The 25,057-nt window shown below is 42.0% G+C and overlaps 1 protein-coding gene across 1 annotated transcript; it reads right to left on the reverse strand.

The window, feature by feature from the left end:
* Positions 1-19,699: 19,699 nt before the first annotated feature.
* LOC308154893 (uncharacterized protein) lies at positions 19,700-23,788 on the reverse strand (the record flags this gene model as incomplete). Its single annotated transcript, XM_080528110.1, has 6 exons — positions 19,700-19,795; positions 20,234-20,312; positions 21,073-21,342; positions 21,699-21,889; positions 22,540-22,723; positions 22,914-23,788. The coding sequence occupies 6 exons, from the start codon at positions 23,786-23,788 to the stop codon at positions 19,700-19,702; spliced, it is 1,695 nt and encodes a 564-aa protein (XP_080384236.1).
* Between the last annotated feature and the right edge of the window lie 1,269 nt (positions 23,789-25,057).

Consider the following 25,057-nt stretch of genomic DNA (forward strand, 5'->3'; position numbering starts at 1 on the left):
GTAGAGGCGAACGGAGTTGTACGTTATTACGACTTAACCTACGAACGTTTGTTCAACTGATATTCAAGAGATTTTTTCTTTGGTTTTATTTTTTTTCAACATGAGGGACAAGATTTCCCCCTTAATTGATATAGATGTATATTTGGTTTGGTTTGAGGGGGGGAGGGGGGGGTTTGCAGTAATTAAGGCTCTCACTTCAGGAAAGGGTGAAACCAGACCACAGGGACACTCCTGCAATTACAAAGAACAATTGCCAAACCCTCTCTGTATACAGTGTATTTATTACATTTCCTTGTCCAAGTTGTTCCTTTTTAGTTTTAAAAACAACAACAACTAAATATGCACCCAGAAAAGAAAAACTATTAACTTTCCTTCCCTTTACAGGAATGTAGATCACGGATTCCCTTTCGTTTTCACGTGAAGAGGTTCTGATCTTATGAGTATGTTTCCTCTGATAGTTTGTACAATTGTGTGCTTGATCTAATTTATGTCAATAGTACTGTATCATAATAACATGTATGGACTTGATTGTTACAGCCCAGTTGTTCAATGCAGCCTTGCCTTACTGGAGCCTCTGCGTAGTGAGGGATCCCTTAGCCATCGCCCCTCAGTCCCCTGTCACTGAGTCGTATGTCATAACACTGTCTGCTGACGCAACTATTATTCCTTGAACACCTATTAAAGTAACCTATATTAAACACCTTGGGCTGCCTGATCTCTTTTCTTCAAACATCATGTGATATCGTTAGCCTCATAGCATAATTGCCGAAGTAATTGTTTGGCCAAATTGAGATATCTGCCTAACTCTACTCTCTCTCCTAACACTGCTGATTCACTGTGCATTATTGCCTATGATGCCATCAGCCTATCAGAATGCTTGTTACATTCCAAAATCACTATCTTAAGTCATCTCTTTGACAGAGGCATTTTTGACACTACATACAAAGATGGCTCGGCTGACCACAAGTGAAGCATGACTTAGGCAATTATTATGCTATGAGGCTAACGATATGGGTTCCATCAAACACTTCCATGTGTCCCAGTATTAAAGACACTGGCAGTAATATTTCTAGTACTCTGAAATTATGAAATATGGCCATTGATTATGATGATTATGACTGCTAAATATTTTTCTAGAACACCTTTCTTTATCATGACCAATGACTCCAGTGTTAGTTTGTGTTGTCATTTAAGTAAATAAATGATATAGCTTTAAATGTTTCAAAAACGTAACACTGCTCTCATGTAATGCCAATCCTTAACAGATCAAATAAATAAAGTGAAATAAATAAAGTGTTATATTGTGTTGAAATGCATTAGCTCCATTGTTCGATGGCCTTGCATACAGGCAGGGATGTGAAGGTAATGGCCTTTTGATCCTCACATTTAACATTGATTCAATTATGCACGTTAAAATACAGCATACATCAGCATCGCCTCTGTAAATGTCCATCATTTCATTTTCAGACTTCAAATGTGTCGCCATCTAGTGGTCATTTAGTAAAATAGTGGTGCTGATGATGTAATGTCATGTGCTGAACAGTGATCAACGGTCCATTTCGTTCTTCTGTTTTGTCAATAGATGCAGCTCAATGATGAAGCATTCTGGGATCATTTCTACTATCAGAAATAAAAAACCAGTGAAGAAGAAACACGCAGGCAGAATGTATATATATACAGTCAGTCCACTGCCATCAGTGTACCATATCAGTGTCTAGCCCCATACCAGGGGCCGCGTAAGCGGGGGAACTATGATTCATGGGGCCCTAGCCTGGTAGTTACCAGTAGTTGTAAACTAATTATAATACTAGAATTATTTGTTTATAATTTTAGAAATGTTACACAAAATGTTGATGAAATGAATGAATGACAATATGTGATAAATTAAAACACCTCTGGGTTTATTTAAGTCTCTCAAGATTTATCAAAAATAAGCCTGGATTTTCCTTTAATGACGTTGATGATGTGGTGAGTCTTGTTTATAAGAATTGGTTTAATTATTTAATCTGAAACATGGATCATTGGTTATTTCTTCATTCAAACTGATTACAATACAATATATAAAACATATGTCACCAATTGTGTGTATCATAGAAATGTCATGACACAGAGAGCTTTTGTTAACATTAGCAAACACAAATGTTTCCAATACTGTTAGGCCTAATACAGCTATGAACAACAACAAACAATTACCAACCTTTGACTAGACATCAACAACAAAACATTTTATCACATGTAAAAAGTTGTCCAGTCACACACTGTGGCTAGGTCGTACCAGGTCCACTACACTGCAGCCAGCGCTGAGGACGTCATCGACTCCTGAGTGGTTCTTCAGATCTGCTCTACGATGCGGTAAGCTAACGTTTAAATGCTTATCTAGCGTTGTGAGATCTGGCAAGTGACTGCAATCATTGTAGTCACAGTCTACGCCTCAGACTAACAGTGGGGCAGTCCCACTCACACTCTTTCCTCTCCTTCATTGACAGCCACAGCGAAGATCTAGACAGGAAGGATGGGTGAGAGAGAGAGGAGGAATGACATGCAGGACATGTCCCCGGCCGGAATCGAACCGGGGACCCCGCGGCCACACAGTCAGCGCCCTACCCGCTACGCCACCCAAGCGCCCCAGACCAGGCAATTATTGTAAAGTCTGTCTGGAGAAAGACTGTAACCATTCATGACTTATTGGTCTTCGAATCATTTAGATGACGGTGGGCCCTTGCGCTGGCCCAATGGTGGAGTAGCCAAAGTCCTCCTCCTGCGGCTCTGCTCTCGTTCCCTTTTGAAGGATGTTTGTACTGTAGACGTACTCCAGTGGGATCATCGCCTGTGGTGCAAGTTGGCCCTAGAGGTGAGACACACACACACACACACACACACATTTACATTCCATTTACATTCCATTTACGTTTTTGCCATTTAGCAGACGCCTTATTCCAAAGCGACTTACAATCGATACGTTTGACTAAGCAAGTGAATCATCAATCCACCAGTCGTAGCAGGAAGAGTAATCTAGCTCAGGCCAGGGGCCATTGGCAGTAGTCGTGATATCATTTAAAGAAGAAGAAAAAAAGACACTGGAGAAACAGTACAAGAGGGGGAAGTAGAAATCTTAGGAGAGACAGTATAGGGGGAAGCAGGTGTCTCAGGAGGCACAGTACTGGGGGGTAGTAGATGTCTCAGGAGGAGCAGTTAGGGTGTAACCTGAAGAGATGGGTCTACACAACAAGTATGCACGAAGCTGAAGCCATAGTTATGATCACTAGAGGGCGCACTACCCTAAATCAGCTGGGATTATATGGGGAGTGCCATGTAGTCAACCTTCTTCATCTTCTTTGATTTGAGTGAGTGTAACATTCAGATGTTGGTGGTTCACTGCCACCTGCTTTGCTGGAGTGTGCAGTATCAACTCAGCTCCATTGTTTCGAGTCAGTCACTTATTTATTGGCACCAATAGATGGCATCATGCACCTGAAAGCCGTTCACTATCTATAGATAAACCTATTGGAGACGAAGGCCATGCTTTGACCAGGCTTTATCCAATTAAACATGACGCAGCCATAAGCCCAAATGAAGTCACATGAGTACATTTGCACACGAGTCGGATTAACGCACCGACACAGATCAGAATGAACACGTGTTGCCTCCCTTTCTCACATAGTCCGTGTGGCAGGATAGGACATAAAGCCAGCTGGACACAAACGCATATCAGCTAAATTAAATCTAATATATCCATATCTATATAGAGATATAGACAGCACTTGAGTTGAGGGGGAATGAGGGGGGATGGCATCCCCCCTGAAATAAAAACGGTCAAAATCATCCCCCTTCTAAAACTGCCATCCTCCCTTTCCATCCCTCATGTCATTTTATCAATGAACGTGGTATTACTGCTATTTCAACATTTAGCTTTGCGCATATTGAGTAAAATACTGTGGGCGAGGGGGCACGCACACATGCAATGACATTTTACCAAGTGACTGACACTGAAGTCACTGACGCTGTGGGGATGCTCAAATTGTCCCCATATGATAAAAATCCACCATCCCCCCTGATTTTCTTTTACAACTTGAGTGCTGAATACATCCATATCTATATAGAGATATAGATATATATTAATGATCGAGTTTAATAGAGCTTATGGCTGCTTAATTGGATAGATACTGTAGACGTGACTCTCTCTACATTACCTTCACAACTCATACCGTAGTTGCCTGAATGTCTCTGCTCATGCTGTCTCAAATGCAATAGTTGGGAAAGAAAGCCTGTATGTATGTACTCTTTTCATGTTTATGGCTGAAGCATTAAGAATTAACAGTAATAAGATTGAATGAATAATGAAACTGCAATGAATAACAATACTGAATGAATATCAATACTGAATGAATAACAGAGTGGGCACTTTCATTGTACAAGTACAAGAGTATGTTACCTGCTGGTCTACCTGCTGGTCTATCTGGCCATACAGCTGGTTCTCTCTGGTCACACTGCTGTCGCTTCCTCTCCACCCTAAACATAATTCATTGGTAACAACAGGGTCTTAAAAACATTATAGAGCGCTAAGATTATAGTAGAAGATTAAGATTAGCATTTAGGCTAGGATTGAAACATTCCTAGAAAGCCTAGAAACTGTCTGTATCCTTTATCCTTTGGTCTTACTTACCTCTTCTCTTCCTGACTGTTTGTTCTTTGTTGCAAAGACCTGTCCAAATGGAACATGTATTATATTATGAATATATTATGAATATAATACAAACAACCAGGGGAATTCTTGGGTTCACAGTCCGGCCTTTGGAGACAACCTGGGTTTTGGATCCCTGGTAAAAGCAGGGTTTGGGTGTGAAAGGGGTTTCTGAGAAAAGGGAACACTTACATTGGCAGTGTCTTCTGATGCAGACAATGATGACACATAGACTGCATAGAATGATGACACTGCAGACACCACTGATCACCATCACCATGAGGCAGATTTCTCTCTGGGCGAAGGGCGACGTGGCTGTTTCTCCACACACAGAGGACAGGGAGTCTGCCCAAAGAGACACATTGGATATGGTAGAGTGATATTGTTAGCTTCATATATCCTAGGTTTCCCTCTCTATCCTAGGTTTCTGTAGTATATTTTACTTAACACACACATGCATGAACTATATACTTGGATGGCTGACCACCATCTCAAGATCAATCTTAACAAGACTGAGCTCCTCTTCATCCCCGGGAAAGCCTGCCCTCTCCAAGACTTCTCCATCACAGTGGAGAACTCTACTGTAACCCCCTCCCTGACAGCCAAGAACCTTGGAGTGATCCTGGATAACCGACTATCCTGTGCGGAGAACATTGCAGCAACGGCTCGCTCCTGCAGATTCCTCCTCTACAACATCAGAAGGATACGACCATTCCTTACCAGAGAGGCAGCGCAACTCTTGATCCAGGCACTGGTCATCTCCCGCCTGGATTACTGCAATGCACTCCTGGCTGGGCTCCCCGCTTCAGCCATTAGACCTCTGCAGCTCATCCAGAATGCTGCTGCCCGGCTGGTATTCAACCTCCCCAAATACTCGCATGTCACCCCTCTCCTTCGCACCCTGCACTGGCTCCCGATAGCAGCTCGCATCAGATTCAAGACCCTGGTGCTTGCATACCAGGGAGCTAAAGGGACAGCCCCTGCCTACCTGAAGGAAATGGTAACCCCCCAAACCCCTGCCCGCTCACTCCGCTCCTCCACCTCGGCTGGCCGACTGGCCCCACCTCCTCTACACAGCAGTCGGGCTCCCCGCTGGTGGAATGAGCTCCCCACGGCTGTCAGAACGGCAGAGTCACTACCCATCTTCCGTCGTAGACTGAAGACCCATCTCTTCAGGTTACATCTTAACTGCTCCTCCTGAGACATCTTCCGACCCTCACCACTACGTCTCCTAAAGACACCCGCTTTCCCCTCTACTGTGTCCCTAGAACTTATATTGCCCCCATTGTACTGTTTCTCAGTTTCTCCAGTAATAATAAAAAATTAAAAAAATTAAAAAAAGTTTTAGTAGAAGGCGATAATAGGGAGAAGGTTTTTCCTCCTATCAGTGGCCCCGGGCCCGAGCTAGAGTACTCTTCCTGCAACGAATGGTGGACTGCTGATTCACATGCTTAGTATTCAAATGTATTGATTGTAAGTCGCTTTGGAATAAGGCGTCTGCTAAATGCCAAAAATGTAAATGTAAATGTATATAAGAATATATAAGCCTGGAGGGATAGGATATTTACGACCCTTTCTAAGATGGCTTTTTGTGTCTGTGCCCTACCCATTACCCTATAACCCAAGTGACATCATGAAAAGTCTGCCTAGTTTTCACACCTGGAGCATCTCTGCAGTGAATGTGATAGGGCCATTATTTGAAACTGTATTTACATATTATTGTTGACAAATAGACCAGCCGGGGGCTGGGCTCATTCTCTTCTGATCACCACAGCCCCTTGACCACCAGCAACCAGCATCATTCAACTTGTAACTCTGTCCTTTGTTTAAATAAATAGTCGTAAAACTCAAAAGTATATCCGTGATTCATCTCCAACAAGTTACTTAAGAAGACACAACATTTCCCTCTCTATCCTAGGTTCCCCTCTCTATCCTAGGTTTCCCTTTATATCCTAGGTTTCTCTCTATAGCCTAGGTTTCTCTTTATATCCTAGGTTTCCCTTTATATCCTAGGTTTCTCTTTATCCTAGGTTTTGATTGATTGATTGATTATACTTTATTGTCCCCGAGGGGAAACTTGTCTTGGGCATGGTACTTTCATGCTTCAAGTGCAACAGAGACGATACATACAACATACAGTAGGCAAAGTAAACAACAGGACAGCAACAAACATTGAGTGACATTGGCAGCAGTTTCCACCTGGACATGGCATCATTTGGTATAAATATATATTGCACATAACCCTTCAAGTGGTGTTTTCGAATATTACACATGGCCCTTCAAGTGGTGTCTAAGATAAAGTGCAGGTGCTGGTGATCATGTCCTAATCATCGTTTCTGCTTGAGCGAATTGATTAGTTTAATGGCGAATGGGACAAATGATAGTTTTAAGAGCTTATAATTACATCTTGGCATGCGAAGCCTTCTACCTAGAGGGAGAACTTTGTATTCTGTGGAGAGCGGATGTTGGGGGTCTGCGATGATCTTATTAGCCTTGTCCAGGACAGTTTTTTCATATAGTTTATTTAGGATCACACAGTCTCTTTCACCTACAATTTTCATGGCTGTTTTGTGAATGCTGACTAGTCTGTTTTTTTGTTGTACAGTTAAGTTGCCAAACCACACAATTATTCCATATCTGATTACACTTTCAACAATGGACTGATAGAAAATTCTCATGATCTGCTTTCTCACCCCATAAAGTCTGAGTCGCCTCAGGTGATAAAGCCTCTGCTGTAGTTTGTTACATAAGCTGTCTAAGTGTGTTTCCCTTTATATCCTAGGTTTCTCTTTATATCCTAGGTTTCCCTATCCTAGGTTTCCCTATCCTAGGTTTCCCCGGGGCTCGAACTGCCGATCTTGCGATCATTAGATGCCGGCTCTATCTCCTGCGCCACAGCCTCCCACTGTTCCAACGACGTCTCTCACCTGAGAGGTGGAGATAACCCTCTGTCTGGCCGGCCATGTTGGAGGCCACGCAGGTGTAATTCCCACAGTCCTCTCTGGTCAGGTTGGTCACCTGGAAGGTTCGGTTTCTCTCTTCCAATGACCGTGGGTGAAACGGGGACTCATTGTCCTTAAACCACTGATAGGAGAGGTTTGACCCTGAGACACGGCAGGTCATCATCAGCAGCGTGGTGTTAAAACTGATGTGTACGGCCGAGGGAGGAGCTGAAGAGAGAAACATGTTTGAATAGTCAGGCTTGTCATGAACTGTTATATACTGAGTAATGTTATATATTATATATATATTTATAAGCATTACTCAGTATATAACATTACTCAGTATATAACATTACTTAATATATAACATTACTCAATATATAACATTACTCAATATATAACATTATATATATATATATAAAACATGATTTATCCACCATTACTGACAATTTCTCTAAATCTAAATCTACTCAAGATGTGACAGACTAAATATACAGATATTTTAAGCCATTTTCATTCAAACATTATATGACATTTAAAAAAAAAAATCTAGAGAAAATGTAACTGAAAACTTACCAATGACTGACAGTAATATCCTGAATGTTATCCTTGATGAATTCCGAAATATAACTGTTTCTTCGAAGACGCCTTCATGCTCTGGCTTGACTGACTCCAGAACAAGGGTTTGATTGTGAGGATGGAAGAGTGCAGTGCCCTTGCAGGGTGGGAAGTATATTGTTTTGGAAGACATTTTATGTTCAAGACATAGTTTAGTTGAATTTCCATTGTTGTGTTTCCATTCCACTGAACTGATCTGATCCACAGGTCTGCTGGGTCCTGATAACTCAGTGGGTTTGTGTATCGCTGCCCAAACCCTTGCGTCTGGAGGAGATACAGTGTACACATTAACAGGCCATTATAAATGGTAAATGGACTGCACTTATATCGCGCCTTTTTTGCTGCTCCAAAGCTGCTCCAAAGCACTTTACAACGGCCTCTCATTCACTCATTCACACATTCACACACCAATGGCGGCAAGCTGCCATGCAAGGCGCCGGCCCGCTCACTGGGAGCAATTTTTGGGGTTCAGTGTCTTCCCCAAGGACACTTCGACATGTGGCCAGCCGGGGCTCGAACCTCCGATCTGCCAACCTTGTGATCATTAGACGTTGACTCTACCTCCTGCGCCACAGCTGCCCCCATTATAACTTACATGCCCACAGAAACGCAAACAAATTAAAACATTAAAACATTAAAAAAATATTAATATTAAAACAAAAAATATTAATCCATAGTATGTACAGTACCAGTCAAAAGTCTGGACACACCTTCTCATTCAATGTTTTTTCTTTATTTGTATTATGTTCTACATTGTAGATTAATACTGAAGACATCAAAACTATGAAAGAACACATATGGAATTATGTAGTAAACAAAAAAGTGTTAAACAAACCAGAATATGTTTTATATTTTAGATTCTTCAAAGTAACCACCTTGCTTTTTTTGTGGTTTTCTCACACGTATTCTAGGAGCTGTGAACAGTGATAACAGTTTCCTTTTCCACTGGCACACACGCACACGCACACGCACACGCACACGCACACACACACACACACACACACACACACACACACACACACACACACACACACACCAAGCTGATTGAGAGAATGCCAAGAGTGTGCAAAGCTGTCATCAAAGCTAAAAGGTGGCTACTTTGAAAAATCTAAAATCCAAAACATATTCTGGTTTGTTTAACACTTTTTGGTTTACTACATATATTTGTGTTAATCTAGTCAAAGCCCACTTTCGTTTCTCGGCTGAGCAGAAGAGGTCCACAGGCAAGCAGATCTAAAGGCCTGCTACTGGAAGCACAGCATGCATGTCAGATGAATGAATGACTTACCTGAACTTGTTGAGGTACACAGGGGCAGAAGGAGTAGCAGCACCAGTTGGAGGTAGCATCTGGCGATGCACAATTTCTCTGTTGAATTGCTCTTCAACATCAGCCTGTTCAACATCACGCCAACACTGACCGTACTCACCAACATCCTGTCATGTTCACAGCCCCAACGGAGGGTTTCCTCCCCCAGACCAGAGATGTCAGTTGAATGTTCTCTGGTTTTAAAGTCGACAGGAAGAGATCAGACTTCCTTTTAAGGCTTATGTTCCATGTTGTGAGTCAGAGTTAACTGTTATGAACAGCAGAATTAAAAGACAACAACTGCTTATAATTCACAGCGTCTTTGAGGGCTGTGAAACACATCACCCCTCGCCAGCTGACCTTTATTCTCCGGGTGAGAAAACGCAGGTGTGTTCAGATCCTTGCAGTCTTGTGCATTTTGAATACTGAATTAATGACACTGAATTTCATTTCCAGTTTGTTTGAGCCACTATTATCTTAGAGCAACCTTAAGATACAGTGGGGTGCAAAAATGTGGGCAGGTCTGTTACAATGAATCTCCAAGTGATTGAAAGCAAACCTGAACACTAAATGCTACAAAGTTAAACATGACACCTTTCTGCACATTTTGAAGCAAGGTTTCTTTTTATTAAAATTTGTGTATGTTTTTAAATGATAAAAAAGGAAACATGAACATTAAGTTGCTTTCTAAACCAGCATAGGTACCTCTGAAAAGCACAGTATAAAATATGTGTATAACTTAATATTTACATAGCGTCTAGGTAGGTTATCCCTAAAATTAAAGGCACATGAAAATAAAACGTTCATGAACAATTTCCTTGCACATCATCTCCAGCATAAGAAGTGTTGTTGAGGGCTTCCGGTATGGCGTCAAGGCAACGGCTGTGTAAACGAAGAGCTCCCAGACAGGTCAACTGATTCCCTTTAACTAGTTCGATTTCTTTCACAAATTGTACTTAAAATTAATATGTAAGGGGAAATGAACCGAAAGAAAAAAGAATCAGCATCCCAGAAATCTAAGAAAAGTGACAGATAAACATCTGGAAAGGATAACGACAACGAAATGGACGAACACGAGACCGCGGACATCTTGCAAGCGAAGCTAGCATCAACGCCATACATGCGGAGATAAAGGCTATCCGATCAGACGTGAAAACGGAATTAAATAACTTTCAAGATACCTTTGCCAAAGACCTGAGGGGAGATTTGGCAAGTTTTCGAGACGACATCAACCACAAACTAACTGAAATTGCCACTGACCTGAAGGACGCGGTGGGAAGAGTGGAAGAGACGGAACAGCGGGTGGCGGATATGGAAGAGCGGAGTACCGAAGCTACAGAAGCGCTACGCCAAGACACTCAGGAAAAACTTCAAGCAAAATTGACAGACCTCGAAGCACGCTCCCGAAGAAACAACATACGCATTTACGGCGTCCCCGAGGGTACTGAAGGAGACAACATGGAGGAGTTCATTGATGGGTTTATCAAGGCGGAGTTGGCCCTCACCGACATTGAACTTGGCATTCAGCGCTGCCACAGGGCGCTTGCAACCAAACCACCGCAAGGAGCTAACCCCCGATCCATTGTAATGTACTTTCTCCAATACAAAATAAAAGAGTTAGTTAGTGCTCCGCACTGCATGGAGGAAGAAAGAAGTTCACCTGGATGGGAAAAGAGTGTACTTCGACCAAGATTACCCTACGGAGACGCAAAAAAAGAGGATGGCGTACGCCCCTATCAGAAAACTACTCAAAGAAAAGGGACTCCGCTTCCAGACTCCACCACCGGCGAAGCTCCGCGTATTCTACAACGACGGCCCCCTCACCTACATCAGCGCAGCAGAGGCTATGGAAGACCTGATAGGGCTGATCACCGGTGATGAGGGACCCGACACCCCCTGAGGAAGAGAGGGCTGATCACCGGTGATGAGGGACCCGACACCCCAGCGAACTTGGAGAGGCTGAGCAACACGTCCTGGCAGACGACGAGGGGGAAAACGTCCCGAAAACGAGAAACGCATCGGGAGAGAACAAGGCAAAAGCTCCAGGAATTCCGCCGTGGCACCGGAGATATTGAATGATGTCATTCTATTGCAAAAAACACTTGACATAAACGGACATCTCATCCCTGTGGTAAGACTACACAAACAGACGGAGTGATAGTAGCCTGTGATTGGTAATTGGTCGCCCAGGGACGACAGAGATAAGGTTTAAATGTCGCACTAAGTTCTTGATTTGTTACTAGTCAAATGTTTAACTGGGATGTTAATTATATAACCCAAACTGTTTAAAAATAACAGACCCTTATGTCTGGGAGGTGAACAGTGTCACCCCAACGCACAAGTGCGCTGTATTGTTGTACTAACTAGGCAACAACTATCAGACTGCACGGGAAAGGCCCTTTGTGAAACGAAGGGTTTTCCTTTCCGACTGAGGTTACTTAAAGAAAAAACCTCAACTATGGAAGTCATTTCTTTTGAATGTACTTTTTTGTTTTTCATATTTTATGTTACTGTATATAGTTATGTTTTCAGGTCTTGGGTTTACTGTGGGATTAGATTTACCGCATTTGGTATCGCATGTTTCAACAAGAATATAGGATAGTTACACTTAATGTCAACGGGTTACAAAATCCAATTAAAAGAGGAAAACTCATAGCTAAGATGAAAAGAGAAAATCAACATATAATCTTTTGGCAAGAAACTCGTATGGTGCGAGAGGAGCATGACAAACTTAAAAAGATGGGATTCAGAATGTTGCGTGAGACATTTCATACAGCAGAAGTCTCCACGTTTATAGTCAACCAAAGTACGTGTTCATTCATTCACGGACAGAAAATTAACACGACCACGTGGTACTCAGTTTGGCCTAGAGAAGAACCGTTTATTATTTTCGCGCACCACTTGTACGTCACACTCAGGCACGTTATGATGATGACAAGATAGTAGCATTAACATGGCTTTGTCTATCAACTCAAATATGCTTAACACAGAAACACTTTTTACTCATCCTATGCCAAAGGACGTACGAGGGGTGTTGCAATATTGATTCCGAACAAAGTGGCTTTCCAAGCCTCCACGCAAATTAACGATAAAGACGGTTGTTTTGTTCTGGTGAAAGGGACTCTCGATTCTAAGGAAGTAACACTGCTTAATGTTTATAGACCACCAGGACGGGACAACTCATTTATTAAAAAAATATTCGATATAATCGCCACAGAAGTCACTGGTACTCTGATCTGTGGGGGGGACTGGAATGTGCAACTGCACGCCGCCCTAGATTCATCGAACCCAACAAAAAGAATGAACCCTGAATCAATACATGTAGCAAAGTTGCTTAAAGAGATTGGCATGTTTGATGTGTGGAGGGAACTCAATCCCTCAGTGAAACAATTTACTTTTTTCTCTCATCCTCACGCGGTCCATTCCAGAGTTGACTATTTTTTTATGTTTAACTCAGAGAGGCAGAGGATTATTGATTGTAGCATAGGGGTTAAAGATGTGTCGGATCACGCAGGTGTATATTTGAGACTGAATTTGGATGCCCAACCCAGGAACACAGTCTGGAGACTTAATACTAGCCTGTTGAACGACTGTCAGTGTAAGGAATACGAATACAAGATTTAAACAATGGACCAGGAAGGGAATTACATCATATTGCCTAATTTCATCTAATACAGGCTTGAAGAGCTTTCAATATCTTATTGATAATCACAACCTTGAGAAACAAGATTTCTACAGGTATTTACAACTGAGGCATTACTTCGATAAGAATATAAAAAATAATGAGGTTTCTGAAATGAGTCTAGTCAACATTTTTATTGATGCGTTACGGGCAACACCCACAAGAAACTGGTGTCAAGAATTTATCTGAGTACCGGTATACAGTCCACCAAGAATCACTCCACCTTAGGGCTGGGCAAACGATCAACATTTCTTTTTCGATAATCGCAAGAATTAACGATCAATTATCGATTAATCGATAAGCTTTTTTTTCCATTAAACTTTTTTTTTTTTTTTTTGTATTTTGTGGGGAAAAAAGTATTTTGTGAAAAAAAAGGGAAAAAACTTTATTTGTGTTGCTATTGCACACATTCATTCATTCACATTCAAACTAGACACTACAGTCAGATAACAATCCTCTTAAGCAAGGCAGTGAGTAGATTAAATTGTTTAACTTAAACACATTTTACGTTATAAATAAAAATATAGAAAATAAGTAACTCACCATAGGAGCAGTAAAAAAACAGTTACTCACAAATAGGAGGATGCCTGAAAACGTTAGTGTCCTTAAGAGCGTCCAGCTTAACTTAAATTTAAACTCCAGAGAGAGACTGTAGGCGGCAGGCCTACTGGTTCTTGTTCAGAAAGATGATCATGTTAACATGTTCAGGGGTGAGAGACGAACGCAATCTGGTGACACGTGGACAAACTAATTTCCATTATTATTATTATTTTAAAAAATAAAAAATAAATAAAAATGTTAACGAGTTATCGAGCAAAATATTTTGTGATCGACCAAGATCCTTATCGATCAATTATCGATCGTCGATCATTGATGCCCACCCCTAGTGGTAGGAGACTCCCAGACAGCAATACACTTAGACATCATGGTGGTAGGAGACCCCCAAAGACATCATGGTGGTAGGAGACATCATGGTGGTAGGGGACATCATGGTGGTAGGAGACATCATGGTGGTAGGGGACATCATGGTGGTAGGAGACATCATGGTGGTAGGAGACATCGTGGTGGTAGGAGACATCATGGTGGTAGGGGACATCATGGTGGTAGGAGACATCATGGTGGTAGGAGACATCATGGTGGTAGGGGACATCATGGTGGTAGGAGACATCATGGTGGTAGGAGACATCATGGTGGTAGGGGACATCATGGTGGTAGGAGACATCACGGTGGTAGGAGACATCATGGTGGTAGGAGACATCATGGTGGTAGGAGACATCATGGTGGTAGGAGACATCATGGTGGTAGGAGACATCATGGTGGTAGGAGACATCATGGTGGTAGGAGACATCATGGTGGTAGGGGACATCATGGTGGTAGGAGACATCATGGTGGTAGGAGACATCATGGTGGTAGGAGACATCATGGTGGTAGGAGACATCAATGTGGTAGGAGACATCATGGTGGTAGGGGACATCATGGTGGTAGGAGACATTATGGTGGTAGGGGACATCATGGTGGTAGGGGACATCATGGTGGTAGGAGACATCATGGTGGTAGGGGACATCATGGTGGTAGGGGACATCGTGGTGGTAGGAGACCCCCAAAAACATCATGGTGGTAGGTAGGGCTGGGCAAACGATCACAATTTCTTTTTCGATAATCGCAAGAATTAACGATCAATTATCGATTAATCGATAAGCTTTTTTTCCATTAAACTTTTTTTTTTTTTTTTAAGTATTTTGTGGGAAAAAAAGTATTTTTTATTATTTTTTTTTCCTTGGGGAAAAAACTTTATTTGTGTTGCTATTGCACACATTCATTCATTCACATTCAAACTAGACACTACAGTCAGATAACAATCCTCTTAAACAAGGCAGTGAGTAGCTTAAATTGTTTAACTTAAACACATTTTACGTTATAAATAAAAATATAGAAAATAAGTAACTCACCATAGGAGCAGTAAAAAAACAGTTACTCACAAATAGGAGGATGCCTGAAAACGTTAGTGTCCTTAAGAGCGTCCAGCTTAACTTAAATTTAAACTCCAGAGAGAGACTGTAGGCGGCAGGCCTACTGGTTCTTGTTCAGAAAGATGATCATGTTAACATGTTCAGGGGTGAGAGACGAACGCAATCTGGTGACACGTGGACAAACAAATTTCCATTATTATTATTATAAATAAAGATTATCGAGCAAAATATTTTGTGATCGACCAAGATCCTTATCGATCAATTATCGATCGTCGATCATTGATGCCCACCCCTACTCCACCTTATATGTTAGGGATAGGTGGGAGAAGGAAGCAAACATAGTCCTAACTGAGGAAGAATGGTTGAATTATGTAAAATACAATCCACCACCTCTAGCTCTGGACAATGGAGAGAATATTCATGGAAGAACATTATTAGGTTTTTTATTACTCCAAGAAGAAAATATTTACAGAATGGTACACCGGGAACCGGGAATTGCTGGAGAGAGTGCAACAATTCAATGGCTGATTTCTATCACATTTTTTGGGAATGCCCAGCAATTCAATCCTATTGGCTAGAGATAATTTCAGAAATAAATTTGATAATGGGAATGGAGATTGAATGGAGATTCGATATTGTATATTTGGGTAATATACCGACCACACTTAGTACTCAGGATAAGTACCTCCTTAAAATATTAATGGTAGCTAGCAAAAAAGCAATAACTAAGAAATGGTTGAATAAGAACCCTCCAACAAAAGGAGAGTGGATAACAATAATACAGGGAATGTTTGAGATGGAGAGTCTCACCTTCTCCTTGAGATTATGTATTGATAAGATGTATAGGTATTGGTCGAAATGGATACTATACAGAGGGGTGGATACTGCTTCCTCTTCCCCAACTTAGCTCTATATGGGGGTTTGTGTGGTATCAAACGCAAATGGTCTCTGTATGTTTTTCTTTTTATAATTGATCACAACCTGTTTAAGTTTACTTTATTTTATTCTATTTTCTCAATTATTCCTTCTGTGACTGAATGATTGGATAAGGGCTAGGGATGGGACGATTATCGTGTTTATCGTTAATATTATTATTTTTTTTTTTTTTTTTTTTAAATGACTGGACTTTTTAAATAGGCACTACATTTTATAAACACTGCTTTGTCTGACTGGTGGTCCCCAGCTGATGACCCAGTTAGGCCCACATAGGTGTTCAGTGAGGTGTCACAGCACACCTGTTCTAAAGGCACTGTTGGAGGTGCGTCAGGCAGCAATGCCCAGCAGGAGTACCATCACCTGTATCATGATTTGATCTGTCTGTTTTTATTGTATGTATTAATGTATGTGACCTATGTGTGTTTTTTTGTTGTTGTTGTTAATATTTTGATTGAGTTTCACAGAGACATGTACACAACAGGACATAACAACAACAACAACTAGTATCCGTGGGGGAGGTTATTGTCCCATTAATAGTAGAAAACTAGTTTTGCACTTTGTTATGCAGTACATTGTCCATAAACAATAACAGAAAATGTTCTTTCTCTTTTTTTTTTTTTTTTTACAAACTAACAAACAAAAAACAAAGACAAACAAAACAAAACAAAAACAAAAAAACAGGGGGGGAGGAGGCCATGTCACATATCAGAAATAAACAGAAAAGAAAATGACAACAAATGCCATAATATATGGGGGGATCACCCCCATCGGAGACAGCATCCATGTCTTACAGTCCTAAACACAGCGGCAGCACAACACCAGCACAGTAAATAATATTGTGACCCATACATTGTAGATCTGTTACACATTAGTCTTGTGTACTTTCTTGAGTGTAATCCACCAAACCTTTCATTACAATGGCAGCCAGTCTGGTACCAATATAATCTAAGAACAGAGACCAAATCTTATAGAATGTCTTTATCTTACACTTATACCTATATGTCAGATATTCCATAGGAATCATATCAAAAATTACCTTGTGCCATCCAGCTATTGTAGGCGGTTTGCAGTCTATCCATTTCAGCAATATATTTTTCCTTGCACAAAAAGTGAGGATACACAGAAGTGGTGGTCTAGTGGATAGTGAGTTGGACTTGGGATCGGAAGGTTGAGTTCAAATCCCGCCTGAAGCCACACCACTACTAGTGTGCCCTTGGGTAAGGCACTTAGCCCTCAGTTACTCCAGGGGGAATGTCCCTGTAATTCGTAATTGTAAGTCGCTTTGGATAAAAGCGTCTGCTAAATGGCAAAATTAAAATTAATTAAATTACAGAAGTCTTTTGGAATGCATACTTTTAAGTTGTTTGTCTGGCAACCCAAACAATAGACACATGGGGTCCTTATCCAATGTAACATCTAGAATTAGATGAATTTTATCCACTATACCTTTCCAGTAATCATCTATATATCTACAAGTCCAAACACAATGAACAAAGCTCCCAACCTCGGTAATACACTTTGTACACATTTCCGATTTGTTATGATCCATTTTATGTCTAAGTTGGGGAGTAATCTGCAAACGTTGTAGTAGTCTAAATTGCGTTTCCTTCGTCCTATTACAGATTGAGATGTCGTTTGCCGATTGCCATATTAGTGACCAAGTTGCTGCATCAGTATTAATGTTCAGGTCATTATTCCAGTCTTTGGGCGTAAATGCAGGTTTGCCTTTATCATATTTCGAAAGTGCTCTATACCCAAGCCCCAGAATGCCTCTCGTCTTTCCAGCAGAGACTATCTCCTCCAGCGGAGAGGGTTGGTGACAGAGGCCAGTGTCTTTTTGGCTATTTAAAAAACTTAGGCCAGATCCAGATAATGGCCGAGGCACACGGGAAGCGGCATATTGGCCGGCCGCTTCCGAGGGGGGGTATAGGAGTATTTCTGGACTAGGATCCGTCGCGCAACACCGCCCCCTGGGGTGCCGGAATAACGGTACTGGGCTCGAGGAGCCAGTCAGCCTAGTCTGCCTGGCGCCCTCCTCTGGGACTGCCGGCCACGGGGTCGGGCGGCGGATCCAATGCAATAGGCAGGGGATAATTGGATGCTAAGTTGGGTTAAATTGGCTACCAAATTGGGTGAAAAAGGGATAAAATCTGAAAAAAACTTTAAAAAAAAAAAAAGAAAAAAAAAAAAAACTTAGTATCTGAAGGTATCTGAAAAACTCATTTCGTGGTAGGTCATATTTCTTACATAATTGGTCAAATGAAAGTAGTATTTCCGTATCATATAAATGTCCGATAGTAACCATCCCTTTGCTGTCCCACCGCTTGAAACCCCTATCCGTGGCACCAGGGGAGAAGTCTATGTTGCCCCAAACTGGCGAGAGGGAGGATGTAATAATCGTATGTTATAAATAAATAGTAATATAATTGAGATTTCTCACATGAGCCGCGCGCGAATATCCTCACAGAAATTTGTCTCGCGCGATTGTTCAGCCTGCATGGGTAACGTGACTGTCAAGTCAGCCTTGTCAGTCAGTCACTAACGTATGCTAGCCTTCTCACCATGGCTGCATCGGCCCCGTGTCCATTGCCTCACCTTTCCAGGGTTGCACGCAGGCTTCTATGCATACCTGCAACCAGTGTTCCTTCAGAGAGAGTGTTTAGTGCCAGTGGGCACACAATAAAAATCAATAATATCTATAAAAATACAACAAAATCTAAGTTAAAGTGATTACAGTGTGTTTTTTTTTAATTCTCACGATAATATCGTGGATCGCGATTATTTTGCCCACGATAATCGTGACATGACATTTTCTAATCGTCCCACCCCTAATAAGGGCACACAGAGTTCCTGTACGGACAACAACCTTATTGATTCCCTCTGAGGACAAGATGGACTGAGAGTGATACTGATATTCCCTGAATCTATTATGACTAATGGACAAAGTAACCTGTGACACAAAGCAAACTATTGAAGACATATGTAAGAATGCGATACCCACAATGACCTGTCTGTTTTTTGTTGTTGTTGTTGTTGTTGTTGTTCTTTGTTATTCATGTAAAAAAAGAAAAGAAAAATAAAGTATAAAAAAAAAGAAGTGTTATTGCCCATTCTACATTGGCTGCGTTCGTAAATTAGCTCTGAGAGCGCCGGGGCGTCCACGTGACTGCCTCTTGTCCAATCAAATTACTTGGTTCCATTATGACATTGAACCCAGTGTGCGCTCCGGCGAATTTACGAACGCAGCTATTGTCTTGTGAAGTTTCACCAACCTCGTGATGTCACAGACAGACAGTTCTAAACACTCCCTGTTCAGCCTTCCCTCCTCTGGAGTCATCACTGATATCACATCACTGGAAAATGTCTAAACAATGTTCCCTGACACATATTTTGACAGATCCAGTCATGTCACATCAGTGATTCTCTCAAGGCAGCATCTTCCAACACTGAAGCAGGGACAGAGCCTGACGTCTGTCAAGAGAGGAGTGACGGTGGCCCCCTAGGGTCAAACAGTCTCTTAGATGCCGGGGGCCTTGATCACGTCAGGTCATAAGAAGGCTGTCCTTAGTCGAATGTCAGGGTCTCCGGTTCTCCCGTAGCGGACCGAGGAGCTGACGGAGAAGAGTCCGACTTCTGTCCCTCCGCCAAGGCTTTGAAGTGCTGCAGTGAGGAGAGGAGGATGTTGTTGTTGTGGTTATGTGTGTACATTGTCCATTGTAATAGTCATGTGTAATGTGTGTATGTTTGATGTATTTGACACTGCTGTATTTAGTTTTTTTCCATCTGTACCGACAACAAATTCCACCGACCTTGGTCGTGTGGTCATTAAACGATTCAATTCAATTCAATGTTGAGACTACAGTTCCACAGAAGAAACAGCAGATTACTACGGCCATTGTTCTGGAAATGTTGACGAAAAAAAAATGTTTCTGGACGACTCGACTGTTCTCTTCAGAGAGAAACGACAGATAAAGACATAACATGACCACAGCAGACCTTACGAGCTCAGTCATCCAGATGATCATTGCTTACTCAGAAATTAAACAGTAAAAGGTTGTCTGGCTTGTTTGTCTGTAGTTAGTTAGCGGCGTGACGTACCTGTGAGTTTTTAAACTCGGAGTAGAGTGTGAAGAGAGGGAGTGGATCCTGCTCTTGTAGACAGGGACGTCCAGGATACCTGTGACAGAGGGGAGATTATTAGACAGGCGTCTCATGGTGTCGACATTTGGCTTGGGCGGGTATTAGAATTCCAATTAGAACTAGACAGGTACAATTCCTGTGGAAATTGTGAAGTGTGCTTGCCCCTCACAGTCAATAGCAGGGCAGGTCATTGTTGTTCTATCAGTTGTAACCAGGTATCAGATAAACCGACAGGGTCTGGAATCACTGCACATAAATGTAGAGTCCCGGGTTTGAGTATAAAGAAAAGAAGATAATTGTAATAATTATTTCATTACTTACAGCTGTGGGAATACTTAATAAAAAAAAAAATATATATATATATATAATTTTTAAAAAGAAGATGTTATTTATTAAAAAATGAACAATTGAACAACAATTAAATACCAATTAACAATTAATTAAACAATTAAATACTTTTAAACTTTTGGGGTTTTGTTTTGTGTTTTTCTTTGTTTATGTTCCTGCTCTGTTCGCTCACGCATCTACAGTATTGTTATTTATGTTGACGCTCCGTAAGATTCGAATAAAGTTCCCCCATGGCTACAACTGGTAGTTACACAAGCTCGCCACAAGGTGGCAGCCTAACCTTACTCAGCTGGAATGTGAGAGGCTTAGGGACCGGTTTAAAGAGAGGGAAGGTCTTCTCACACTTGAAATCCTTATGGAGACATAATCTTCCTACAAGAAACGCATATTAAACACACAGAACAGTGGAGGCTAAAATGTAACTGGGTGTCTCAGGTATTGTGACTTACCTTTGATATTTGTCCCAGTGGAGGACATTCTGGATCTGTTGAATGCTGACAATCTCTACCTTGGTCTCTGACAGACTCTTATGGAACATGCTATAGACCTTTTGGTAGGCCAATGAGTTGGATGGTACATCCACCATACTGTAGTCCTGGTCTGGGACGAGAGTCCACACGGGGGGGTACCAGGTGCTGAACTCCTCCAGGGGGTCCACACTGAAGTTGGCTGGGGGCGGCTCATTCGGGGTGGTGGTAAACACACTCTGGACGCCTGTCCTGTGGAGAAAGGGAAAGCAAAAGGTTGAGACTTTGTCACAGCAGTAGGAAACAACATACTACAGTGAAGCCTCACATCTGTAACTGGCTGTAGTGACGTCTGATCTACACCCGCCTGCTTTGGTGTGCACCATGGCATCGGCCAAGCAAGACTCAATACTACATTGCGTAGATCTGAACGTACTGCATTGGTAAAAGATATCAGAAATTCCACACGTTTCCGAGGACCTCATAACATAACAAAAACAATCGGTGGCCTTGGTGTTAAAACAACACACATACTTCAGGTGTGGCCTTGGTGTTAAAACAACACACATACTTCAGGTGTGGCCTTGGTGTTAAAACAACACACATACTTCAGGTGTGGCTCCATGGACGTAGGAGAACGGAAGGTGGGTCTGCATCGGACACTGCGCTGGAACCCGGTGGTGACGTTGGTCTGGAGCATAAGGATGAAGTCCACTTTGTACTCCTGAGAACCAATGTGGAGTGAACACTGTGGAGTCAATGAGGAGTCCATCTTGTCCAGGAGGATCTTGGACACATCCTTCAGGAGAACAGCAACAGCATCAAACAAAGCCCACAATGTATGTGACCTGTTCTAATGCTTAGGTCCCCATATCAGGATCCCATGTAATGATCTGACTTTTCTTTCGAAAACTGTAAATATATTTCTGCGTTGTTGAAAATCAATGATAGACAACTAGTCAACTAACACAGCTTGTTTTGTGAGCCTGCTAACAATGTCAAGTAGTGTTATAGTTTAACTAGGTAGCAGTGGGGATTACTCAGCGAATTCATTGCATTGCAGCATTTTGGCTTGACTAGCGAGTTTGTGTTGTGATTCTCAACAACGTTGAAGCGTAATTCCCTGTTTCAAAAGAAAAGTCTGAACATTTCGATTGGTTGCCGATATGAGGACCAAAGCATTAGGACGTTTAGGACGTGTCACATAATAGTAGTGGGGATAACTCACCGAATCCATTGCATTGCAATATTTTGGCTTGACTAGCGAGTGTGTCATTGATTTTCGATGTTCGATTTTTCAATCTATTTACATTTTCAAAATAAAAGTCATTTTGATTGGTTGGCGACTTGTTCACGGTTTCACCAGCTGACTGTCACATATATATATAATAACCTGTCGTTGAATGCACCGAAAAACAATAAATAACCACAATCCAATCGTGCGATTACTTCTCTGTACTCCTGCCACCCGTGGCTGCTCCGCCAGTTCATGTGCCACGTGGTGTGGAGGTGGGGGTTCCTGGCTGGGTCAGTGGTGTTGGACAGCCGTCTGGCTCCGTCGTACTTCTTACTTCCCACCCCCAACGCCATTTTGTCAAAGTCCAGGGAGAAGAAGACTGGATCTGGATCATCTCTAGAAAAGAACATACCAGAACAAAATCCATTCTTTTGTGAGTTGTGGTGTGATGCGTAAAAAAACAAAAACATGAATGCACTACTACTATCCTTACAAACAAACAAAAACAAAAACACATGAAAAAAAGGTTAATTACGTTAAAAAAAGAAGAAAAAAGGGAGAGAATAGAGGACGATTCTGCCCTCACCCTTCATTGATGTAAATCCAGTCTCTGTCGACATCACAGTACACCCTCTCCATCCTCAGCTGTGAGCACGGGGACAAGTCCACCCACTGGTGACTCTCCAAGCACCACAGCTGCCAGTGGAAGGGGTAGGGGGTGTGATGCTGCTTGCACTTCCTTCCTGTCCGGCAGAGGCCTGCGAGGAAGCGCTCGCAGATCTGAACAGGCATTCCATTGGTGTGGAAGGGCCGACAGATCGGTGGTTTGGGAGGAAAAGACGAGGGCTTAGCAGGGCTTGGCTGGGGCTGATTGGAGGAGGACACGGAACTGCCTCTCTTGGCTGGTGTTGTTGTAGGCTTGGAAACGGGCTGGGGCTGGGTGATGATGAGAGGCACGGGGAGGATGAGAGAGGTGCATTTGAGGGGGCTCGGGGTCATGTTTTGGGGCTGATGAGGTACAGCGGTGACCCCTCCAGGCTGGGAGGTGTATTGAGGGAAGGTGAGGACGAGCACAGCACTGGGGGTGCTTTGGGGCTGGGTAGAGCTCATTTGTTGAGGTAAGGGTTGGATGATTATGTGAGGCTGGCTAAGGTCTGGGGGCAGGACTGACATCTGGGGTGTACTCAAGGTATTGCTTTTACTTTGGGTCTGCGCTGACTTTGCGAGGAGAGGAGTGAAGTGGACGTTGATACTGTACGGTGTCACAGTCCAAACGATGTCCACCTGTTGGGAATGCATAGCATCCCACACTGGGAGGCTGGTGTTGGTTTGTGAGGGGATCTCTAGCTGCAGTTGGGAGGGGGTCACGAAGCGGACCTGGGGATAGTTTGGGAGGGCCTCTGTGGCCGGAGTGGCTTGTTCCTTCTTTCTCTTCTTTGCCTTCCTTGAAAGGTCACCCATCTTCAATATCCTAGAATAAAATGACACGTTGGCAAAGTTACCATACCCTCCAGTTAAACATTATAATACCTGTTTACACAAAAACAACCGGATTCAAATATCCCTAAATTTCGATGGAAATGTTGCATGCATTGTAATCTAAACGTGGACGTAATTATACCCAAAACACTGTAGGCTAGGCTAGGCCTATTATCTTATCGTATTGCTGTTCATATACAGTAGCCTATAGTTACAGACAGACAGTAAATACGTTGTTTGTAGTTACAATAGTCATATGTCTAATTGAATTGCACTAATGAATATTTTACATACCTTTCTGTGTGTTCTTTCGTCGTGTCTGTCCTGTCCCGCTCACTATTTTACGCGCAGTGACATGAACTCGAATTTCAACCGTAGCTGTCCAGGGGTAAGATAGGCTACACCACGCTAAGTATTTCAATTCAAATAAATATGATGCAATTTTTAATTCAATAATTAATCCCAGACAAACTTCAATGGCGGGACAGGTTGTGATCAAACCCCGAATTTCTGTCGCTGGATATACGATCTAGTAGTCTGACATGGTTCAGCCCAAGCTTTTAAAGTAGGCTAGGTTGCAAGCAGTAGGCTACACCAGTAGAAAAGATTCGGGGCTTGTGCTGCAACCTTTTCAGCTTTTAACATTTCGGATGAATAATTAAGAGTAAAAGGCACCATTAATTCAATCATTTCCAAGTTTATTCAATTCGTCAAAACAATTCCTATTTCAACTTCAGACCTTCAGAAGATTCTCTATTGGTGTCAGTTGAACAGCAGATAAGGCCTGAATGTTTTAGTCATCAGTTTCTCTTGACTTCACATTCATATCACAAACAGCTATACAAAACTAAATCAAGACAGGAGAAGGAGAATATATGATATACTATAGGCTATTTCCAATGGCATATTTATATATGTTTACATATTTAAGCATTTTTGATTGCATTTTTGATTGAGTGTTTTTCGCAAAGTCAATCAAACATGAAAACAAAAGATAATCACAGTATCACAATACATAAAAAAGCCAACATCTCAAACAGGGCAGCAAAAACAGCACAGGGAAGGATTTACAAACAACTAAAGTTCACAGACAGACAGGCAGAGACTATAGCATTGATTTTATAGCAGAGATGACATTTACACAAAGTAGTATATTTCTCAGCTGAACTCTCCAGCTCTCACAGTGATCTCTAGTGGTTCAATCTTCAAAGGACTCTGCTTACAGCCGACCCAGAAATAGGGGAAAACCCT

The sequence above is a fragment of the Nansenia antarctica genome (genome assembly GCF_963989245.1).
Source record: "Nansenia antarctica genome assembly, chromosome: 4".
Lineage (NCBI taxonomy): Eukaryota > Metazoa > Chordata > Actinopteri > Argentiniformes > Microstomatidae > Nansenia > Nansenia antarctica.